Here is a 9,807-nt window from a genome sequence, read left to right as displayed (position 1 = left end):
TGCCCCCCCGGCGTTTAGGGAGTGGCTTCAGTCCCGGGGACAGCGCAGCCGTGCTGCGCCATGTGGCTCTGAGGAGTGGGAAACAGATCGGCTGCTTCTCGACGGTGCATTGTTAAAGGTTTCACCTCCCCCAAAATGACACATTGCGAGCAAAAATAGAACAAGACAGAACACATAGACCCACCCCCACCATCCCCACCACCCGGCAGCCAAGTGCACGCGGTGCCAAACCCATGGGTTTAAAAGCTGGTGCTTTGTCACCCTCCCTCCCCTCAGCCCTGCCACCACCTGCCCCAGCCCAGCAGGCATTCGGGCAGTCCAGTGAGTGACCATCGCCACCCGGCCCACGCTGTGTGCTGGATCTGGCCTCCCTCTTCACCTGGTGGGTCTGGGGATGGGAGCAGGAGCCGTGGTGTTGATGCAGGAGATTCTCTTGCCCGCTGCACAGTGGTGCTCTTGAGAAAACGTGAGGGATGCCTTTGGCCAGGAGAGCCACCTGCGGCGTGGCTTGGCCCAGCATGCTGTGAGCCAGAGCTGTCTCCTGTGAACAGTGAGGGAAGCTGCCTCCCAGCCAAGGAGCAGGGTCCAATTCTGGAGTGCCACTGGCGTGTGCTAAGCACAGTTGGACCAGGCAGAGATCTGGTTGGAAAACCTCCAGGAAAGGAAGAGTTGCTCCAGGAGGTGGTAGAGCTGTCAGCCGTTTGTCAGCAGTGCCTAACAAGGCTGCGGCCTGCCTTCACCACCCTGGATCTTCCACAGCTCCAGAGCTGGCAGTTACACTGGCAGTGAAATTACCCAGGCTTCATGAGTCTGCCGGTGATCCTGTTCTGGGGTAACAAAGCCCACTAGTTTCACATGCATGGATTTTTAACATTGGAAACAGAGCTGAAGCAGAGGTTCATGGTGTCTTGGGAAAACAGCTGGAGGGATTTGGACTGGATGTTGGGGAGGAGAGGAGTGGAGAAGTGATGGCACTGGAGCTCACATCCCCAGGATCAGCAGCCATGGCTGGAGAGAGGTTTAGGCACGAGGGGGAACTTCTCCCCTTGAAGCTGGATGAGCAAGGCTGGGGCTGCAAGGCCAAGGCAGTGGGGCTGAGCTTGTCCAGTGAGCTGCACGTGAAGGCAGAGGTGGCGGTGACACATTCCTCCATCACCCAGCCGTGCTCCAGTTACAGCACAGGAATAGCTCTGGAGAATGACAGAGGGACAGTCGGGCTGGGAGTAAGGCTGCTATCACCTGCACAGTACCTGTGCTGTGCAGAGAGACATTGGACAAAGTCCCTACAGAGCAAGTCCTGCCTCAGTTTCCCTGTCACACAGTTAACACTGGCTGTGGGGCTGATGAATCAACTCGTGCCCTCATAGGCAGTGAGACTGCGCTTGGTAAGCTCCAAGTGGGACTACAACATGCAAAACTGTCCAGCTGGGATCTGCTCAGCCCTGGTGCTCTTCTCCTGAGGGAGAGGAGGCACATCCAGGACAGACCTGGTGGCTTTGTGACAGCAACTGACGGCTGTATTTGTCCATGCTGAGGCTGTGTGGCATTTGCAGCTGGCGCTCTCACCATGTGTGCCTTTGTACCAGTGGATTTCTCCCATCTTTGATCTGCCTCTGTTCTCATGAGCCTTGGCTGGGCATAGGCCCATTGCTGCCTCCTGCTCCCTTTTGAGTTTTTCCCAGGAAAGGCCTGGAGGGGAACAGCCCTGGGGGGGAACAACCATGGTTCTCATCTGGTTCTTTTGTGATTGCAGGGAGCCCCAGACACTTGGAATGGCAGCACTTGGTTTGGGAGGAGCCAGGTTAGGCTCTGCCTTGGCCAGCATGGCCACTGAGCCAGAAAGCTGGGCTTCTCATGGAGGGGGGCTGCAGGTAGAACTGTGGGGTGTTGAAACCCCCTCCATGCTGCTGCCCCTGAAGGTCACGGAAGAACAGAAAGGGGCCCACACTGCTTAGAAGAAAACACTCTCTTAGGAGGGGTTTAAACCAGCTGGGTTTAAAATCGAGTCAGATTTGTTCTTTGGTTCGCTGTGTGGCCTGGGGTGGAGGGCGGGAGTCCCGTGAAGCTGTGCTGTGCCTGGGCAGACCCCACAGCATGGGTACACGTCCTGCGAGGGCATTTAACCAGCCGAGCTGCCCCAGGCTGCACACAGACCCTCCTCCCTGCTGGGGGCTGATGCAGGGTGGTCTCTGAGACAGTTGTGCCTTGAGAGCCAAGCTGGGTGCCACCACTGGGGTGTCCCTAGGTGGGGACCAGGGGACACATGAGACAATGCCTGGGGACATGCCACTGCATTTCAGCATATTTGCTTCCCACAGGGACGAGCGCGGGGCCCTGAAGACCCTGTCACCACAGCCCCTGGTCGCCTGCACCATTCGGCTTCTCGCCCTCCAGCCTGTTAGACTCCTACAGTCCGGGGGCGGTTGGGAAGCGACAGCTGGAGCCAACGCACCAGCCCGGTGTGCGCTGCCATGCCAACCCTGTTTCCATGGCAATGGGCACCCAATGGGCGACTGCCAGGCAAGGCCAAGATGCCCGAAAAATGATGCGGTGCCCCCTGAAACGGCCAGCTGAGGCTGGGAGCCTGTGAACACTGCCAGTCCCAGTACTGCCTTCAGTGCCTGGGAGTGGCTCAGAACCACCCCGGGCCACAGGTGTAACAGGGCAGGTGAAACCCTTGGTGCACCTGGTGAAACCACAGAGAAAAAAAAACTGGGAGGTGTGCACAGCCACGTTGACAGCCCCCTCCGACGGTCTAATTTAATTTAAATAGATGGCTTTTATATAACCCTCAGGGCACCGTGCTGCTGGAGCCAACCCCACCCTGTACTAGTGAGGGCCCCCCAGACTGGGGGTGCCAGGAAGGCAGTGGGGCACAGGAAGATAGGCTCCCCAGGGCTGTCTGTGCCCTAGGGCTGCTCTTCACCAGCCCCCCCTTTACATAAGTGCCTGAGCCCCATGTTTATCCAGCTCTACATTGAAGCCTAGGTGGGTATCAAAACATTTTAAAATAACTCTGCCTTTTGTTAGCACCACAGCTATCTTTAGAAGAGATTTGATTTTATTTGAAAGCCCTCTCTGTGAGGGTTCAGTGGAATAGATCCCCAGCCCAGCAGTTTAAAGGGATATGGGTGTGGTGGTCTCCTTTCTTGGCTGGAAACACTGTATTGATTATTGCTTATTGATCTGATAAACCCCATCTTACCCCTGCAGCTGTCTCCTCAGCTTTTCTCACATTTCCACAGCTGGAAGGGGCAGTGTTGTGCTCTTGAGTGTTGCTCATGATTCACTTGCCCAGGCACCCTGGGATGGCTCTTGAGGCATCCCGCTCCGCAGCTCCTTCACCTCCATGTTGCCAACTGCCCTGGTCATAACAGCTGGTGCTTTTCCCAAACGTTAAAATCAGGGTGAGGAGAAAGAATGCTGTGTTTTCATGGTGAACTCAGGTCACAACCATAGGCCACCAACTCTGCAGCCATGACAGTGGCTTGGGGGTCAGGTCAGACCCAGCATGTGCCAGTGTCCCTGCTCCAGCCGCGATGGGAAGCAGAAGGCAGGAGGAGCTTGTGCTGGAGCAGAGGTGGCCAGGAAGGCGCCCTGGACCCACTGGGGGCCAGTTCTGCACCTTTTGAGCAGCCAAACCATCGTGTGTCTCACCAGCTGTCTTTTCAGCAGCCTGACTGCTGCTGCAGCACACTGGCGAGAGGGGACTGTGAGTGTCACCCACAATGGGTCTGTGGTCCCTCTGTCCTGTGGCTGCTGACTTGGACCTGCTCCCTTCCATAGAGTCAGCAGTGAGGGAGAGACTGGGCAGGAGCCCAGTGCTGGAGATGCTGTAGGAGGCCTCAGCAGAGGCTATGCCCTCCCTTTTGGTTTCTTGGACCCTGCTCTCAGAGCTTCCTGCTCTCTCCAGGCTCTGATCTCTGACATTTAACATGTCACCCCTTTCTCCCTCCACCAGGAGACAGGAGCAGTTCCAGACAAATCCTGACAGCTACAATGGAGCTGTGCGAGAGAATTACACCTGGTCCCAAGACTACAGCGACCTGGAAATTAAAGTGCCTGTACCCAAGCACATTGTCAAAGGCAAACAGGTAAAGTGGTGTTAGTGGTGTCTCTTTAGCATTTCCCTTTCCATCAGGGTGCCCAGCTTTCCTAGGAAACTGTTTGGAGCGGAAAGGCTCCTTGTCCCTTGTACTGAAGGACCAGGATGTGGTTGTGCCATTTTCTCCCGTGTGAGTCTGGTGGGGACTGAGATCCCAGCCTGTCCGTGTTCCTATTGTGCTGCAGTGTTCTCTGCTCCATCCCAGCTAGGTTCCCTGGCACTGCCTCACCCTTTCTGTGCTGCTTCTCTCTGCTGTCGCTACCTGCGTACTCACGTGGGTTTTGGAGCCTGGTTGGGGATGGATGCCCTTCCTCAGTTGTTCCTCTGGCTCTGCGTGTCTTCTGCCTCCTGTTTGGAAGCAGGAGTTGCTGGAACGGCTCCTCTGGCACTGGGGAGCTGGATCAGGCACAGCCCCTGTGTGGCTTGACCTGCTCTAGATGGAAGGGAGCCGGCCTGGGTGGAGGCTGAGGGCCAGCCCCTCCCCCTGGCTGGCTTTGTGCACAGAGAGGTCTCGCCTCGCTCTCTTTGGCTCAGGCAGGAACTTCTCTGTTCTGCTTGTGGTCACGTTGTTTTTCGTGCACCACTTCTGTTCCCTCCTGGTCAGGGACCCAGAAGGAGTGTGCCCATGGCTGGCCTTGGTCAGACCTAGAAGGTTGAACTCTTTCCCAAGTGCTGCCCTTCCCTCTGTATTTTTCCATTTGGGAAGCCTGTGCTCCCCCACCTCCTGCTCTCCTCTGCTTCCAGGGCGGCTGAAAGGAGCACGCTGGAGTTTGTCACTGGCTTCAGCCTACACAGCTCCTCAGCATGCCAAGGAATGTCACTGGCAGCAGCAGCAGCAGCAGCCCGGGCCGGAGGGGTGAGGGGGCACACGGCTGCCACAGGCACAGCAGGGCACCAGGAAAATGCATCTCTCCCAGCAGGTCTCTGAAACAAACCCAGGCTGTTTCTTGAAAGGATTCTGGGGTGTCCAGATGGATATTCCATCCCTCCACATCGTGCTTCAATCACGATTCCTCTCCCTGCCTGGGGAAGTTTCCTCCATGCCAGGGAAGTTGTGTCCTTGTCCTTGCCAAAAACCCCACACAGGGCTCTGTCTGCTCCATCCTTGGCCCTGGAGAGGTTCAGGAGCCTGCAGGAGCTCACAAGAGTGGAGACAGGATATGGTTTCCTGACCTTCCCTTGGGTTAAGACTGTGCCATCGCTGTGGAAGAGTCCCTGCACCGCAGAGTGGGCAAAAGGGGTTTCAAGATACCCCATGCCAGTGCCCGTGGCATGGCTCTGCCTACCCTTGCCCCAGTATCTGCCCACGTCCTCTTGAAGCAATCTGTTGTTCGGATGCTGAACTTCCCTTCTCCTTGCACTGTTGCCTGGTGTTTTGTTCATCCATCCTTCTCAGGGCTCCTCTTGGCAGCTGAGTTTCCATTTCCAAATGATTCTATATATTCCCAGCCTTGGGGGAATGGGAACAGGCAGGCTGGGTCTTGGGCCAGAGCAGGAGGACTTAGAGCAATTTAAAAGTTCCATGGACTTTGGACATGTTGTTCCTGAGTACCTGCACAAGAGTTGCACACCCCTGTATTCACACAGCTTCATATTTTAAAAAAAATTACCAGGTTTTTGGCTCCTGCTTGCCAAGGCGAGATTAAAAATCTCCCCGTTTGGTCCCTAGGCTCAGAGTGCACCCAACTCTAATGCTGCTCACAGTCTTCCTTATGACACTTTTTGGGATTCAGGCTGTTGCTATGGCATAGTTTTGCTCTGGTGAGCTTAAGGTTTCCTTGTATGGAGCTCGGGTGTCCTTGGAGCAGGAGTGGGTGGTTGGGACCATCTTCCTCCATGGTCCCCACCTCTCTGATCTACTTCTGGGCGCAACAGAGGCCCACAGATCTGAGCGCTTAAATAGAAATCATGACTCCAGGCCTTTCTCTTTGCTGGACTCAGAGGAGACAAGCTCGTTTCCTCTCTCAGTTTGTATTTGCTTGCTTGAGGTGCGTGGGCAGGCGTGGGCGTTCAGTGTGCACAGAAATCACTGTGGTGAAAAGGCCACAGCACACAGACGAGAGCTGGCTTTCCTTGGGAGCAGCCAAATGTTTTGGGGAGCAGGGAGCGCATGGGGAGGGACAAGCAGCTTCAGAGCTGCCGGACTGCTGCGGGTTGCTCTTGGCCTTCCCCCAGCTGTGGGCTGTGCATACGAGTCCTCTCAGACATGTCTCTCCATGCATGAAGGGGCAGGGCTCTCCCACAGGGCATGTGCTGCCCCTGTCCCTACTCCTGGGGGGCTGGTGTGCTGGGTGGGACCTTCTTGCTAGGCGCAGGTAGAAGCAGGGGTTGCAATTGGTTCTCATGCTGGCTGCTTGCACAGCCAAGTGGGCAGGTGGTGGCTTCCCAGTTTGGATCTCTTCTTCCATTTGGGTTTCTCTGCTCCCTCTCCCAGTGCATGTCTGGTCCCAGAGCCACCTGAAAGGTGTCCCTCAGCCCCTCCAGATATCCTGTGCAGCCACCTGGGAATAAAACCCCTCTCACATTTGGTTGTTCTTGTCCATGTGGATCCCACAGACACAATGCTGCGCCTGTGCCTTCCATGTCTCCAGCTTCCCTGGCCCTCCACACCCCAAAGAATTTCCCCCCAGAAGGTGACTTGGGAGTCACCTTGCTTTTTTCCCCTTGGTCCTTTCTGGGCAGGCCCTGGAGTGTGCTGAGAGACCAGCATCAGTAGCTGTGTCCCTGTGCCCAGGGACCTGAGCAGATGGTGGTAATGGAGGGCAGAGCCTCATCCCCATGCCTCATCTCTGCAGTAGGGCTTCAGCACTGGTCTGGAGGGAGCTGCTCCATGGAAGGAGCACCTCCTCTGGAGGTGTTTCCATCCCAGGGCAGCTGCTCTTGTAGAGGCTGTCCACAGTCACATGCCAGGTGACAGCCTCTTGTCCTCTCCCATCCTCATGTCCCTTCCCCAATCCCCTGTGAGCGTGGTCCTGCTCCCAGCCGTCGCACTGGAGCTCAGTCCCATGTCACCCTGCGCTGTGTGTGCTGGGCCTCCTCTGCTCCTGCCGGAGCACACAGCAGCTTTGGGGGTTGTACCCGGGTGACATCAGTCAGACACAGCCATGGTGCCCTCCCTGGCTGGAGCAGCTCTGCCTGTCTTCTGCCTGTGTGGAGCTAGTGAGCTGCTGGAAGTCTCCTAGGTAATGGATAATGTAATAACATTTCAAATGAGATCTGCAGAGCAGGAGGAAGATCTGGGGGAACTCTGGGAGAGAATGCAGGCAAATCTCACTGCAGTCTCCTCCTCTCGGGCCAGCACTGGGGGCCACAATCCTGCTCCTTCCCAGCCAGGTCCTCCCTACATCCTCTGGCTTGACGCGGGCTCTGCTGGCGGCACCTCAGGGCCAGAGGGGACAAGAGAGAACATATGGTCTCTACAGAGACCAAGGGTACTGCGTGCCTGTCACAGCCTGCCTCTGTCTCCCCAGGGGACAGCCATGTCACCTGCATGGCAGGTCAGAGCAGGGTTCCCCATATGGCTGCTGTGGGCGGGAACTGGCCCCGTTCCTGGGGACAGAGCTGCCGCTGTAGCAGGGAGCCGGGAAACCGTGCTGCAGCATTCCTCCTGCACGCGGCCCCTCCTCACACACCCGATGGGAGGCCTGGGCTGAGCCCAGGGCTGGCTCCAGCAGCGGAAGCAGAGCCAAGGAGCATGCTTTCAGCATGGTGCAGCAAAGAGGGGATGACCTGCTGCAGCCCTAGTGTAGGAACCCCCAAATTGCCCCTGCTTAGCTATCAGGATGACATACACTCATGCCCAGCTTGTCACAGTGACGGACAGACATACCCCTAAAGAGCTCTCTCACAGCAAGTAGGTGCTTAACCTTTGAGTGCTGTGTGGAGGCCTGTGGCATTACTGGTCTTCCTTGTGGGGAAACTGAGGCACGGGGCAGAACCAGCTGCCTTGAATCCTTCAAGGGCCCCTCCAGTACTGCTTTTCCGTCGCTGAAGAGATTCCCTCTCTCCTCCAAACTGTCGCTGTTTGCTATGAGAGAACAGCGGGATTCCCACCCTGCTGCTACAGGCAGGCCTGGAAGCTCTTCTCTCTCTCATCCCCTGCAAGTGCACTTGACCCCAAACCCCAGCTCGCACAGTGGGATGGCAAGCAGGAGCCTTCCAGATTATTGTCTCTCCCTTTGTTTCCAGGTGTCTGTGGATATCAGCAGTGGTGCGATTCGTGTAGCAGTGCTGGAAGGAAGCAGCCAGCACGTCCTCATGGAAGGGAAACTCACCCACAAGATCAACACAGAGAGTTCCCTGTGGAGCCTGGAGCCAGGGAAGTGCGTTTCGGTAAGGATGGTCTACACCAGCTGTGTCTCCTTGGCTCGCAGCTCTGCCGCGCTCGACCTAGGAAACTGAAGCAGCTGGAAGTTTGAGCCAGCTCTGGATGTGTCTGGCTTTGCCTGTCCAACATCTGGCTCTGCCTGTCCAACGTCTGGCTCATGCTGCCCTTGCCTGTGTGCCGTGCCTTGCCTCCTACTCCTGAGTTGCCTGTCAGGGTGCTGGCTGGGCAGCACATCTGTCAGGCTGGGCAGGGTGGTCCCCAGCTCCAGCACAGCCATTACTTGGGGCTGGTCCTGCACACCTGGCCTTGCTGACTCTGCTTTCCAACTCTCCTGGCCCCACTCCAACCCCAGCATCTTGGCAGGTGCCTGTTCCCCACCATTCCTTTCTGTCCTGCCATGGGATTCCTACTTGCCCTGTGTGATGCAGACACTGTGCCTCCTCCTCTGCCTCCAGCAGGCCTGTGGTTTGCTGTGTGCCTGCTGTCCGAAATCATCCCTGTCAAGGTGGTCTGAGTGCTGCTAGTGCCCAGCTGTGTATTACTGGTGGGTTCCCAGCCCCAGGCCTCATTTCTGATGTGCTCCAGATGTGCAGGCTGAGGGTGTGAGTTCAGCCGTGTTCACAGCTGGAGTTGTTGTGGGAATTCTGCCCATCACCCTGGGATCTTGAGTGTCAAACAATTTCCAAATTTCTGTGCCAGTTTGGGGGCCAGGATTGTGCTAGGAGCGGGATTTTGCTGCCTGTGACCATTTTTGCCCTATCCTTTTTCAGCCAGAGGCTTTTCCAGGAGAGTTTCAGGAGTCCCAAGGCTGTTGTGAGACCCAGGAGAGGACACATGCCATCCCTGGGAGGGAGGGAGCTGGCACCAAGCCTTTCTCCCTGTGGCACAAGGGTGGCAGCAGATGAGCACCCAAATCCAAGCCCCCACAGTGGAAAATGGAGTGGGAATGTGCTGCCAGAGTCAGGAATCCTGTGGATGGTGTGTGGGGAGGCTGCGCAGTGCCACTCGACCACTGCTGATCCGCAGGGATGTACCTTGAGTGACAAGCTGGTGCCAAAAGGGTGAGTGAGGTCCCTACGAGGGAGAGGAGCTTCTCCAATGCTGCTAGGCCATTGAAGGGATGTGGTAGCAGCATCCTTAACCTGCATTTTGTAAATATTCATAAGCATCTTGAAAATTAGCTTATCTGGAACAAAGAAACAATTCTGGAAAGGTATAAACCCATTGAAGAGGAGGTGGCCCAATGAGTGGCTGCTCCACAGTGTGGATAGAAGTCTGGAAGTCCCCAGTGGGTGTTCCCAGGATCAGCAAGGGAGGCAGTGTCTCTTAAATACCCATCAGAGGCTGGGGATGGCGCGGGGGGGGGGCGGGCTAC

At 56.5% G+C, this 9,807-nt stretch overlaps 1 protein-coding gene across 2 annotated transcripts in view; it reads left to right on the top strand.

Annotated features, from left to right (window-relative positions):
• Nucleotides 1–9,807, top strand: part of NUDCD3 (NudC domain containing 3) — a 27,777-nt gene that overhangs the window by 11,467 nt on the left and 6,503 nt on the right. For both annotated transcript variants that reach the window (XM_017738796.1, XM_017738788.1), the window contains exons 2-3: nt 3,962–4,094; nt 8,294–8,437. In XM_017738796.1, the coding sequence (XP_017594285.1) occupies nt 3,962–4,094; nt 8,294–8,437 (277 nt within the window). The remainder of the gene's footprint in view (nt 1–3,961; nt 4,095–8,293; nt 8,438–9,807) is intronic.

Source organism: Corvus brachyrhynchos, unplaced genomic scaffold, assembly GCF_000691975.1.
Source record: "Corvus brachyrhynchos isolate BGI_N302 unplaced genomic scaffold, ASM69197v1 scaffold141, whole genome shotgun sequence".
Lineage (NCBI taxonomy): Eukaryota > Metazoa > Chordata > Aves > Passeriformes > Corvidae > Corvus > Corvus brachyrhynchos.
This window is presented reverse-complemented; position numbering and strand designations above follow the sequence as displayed.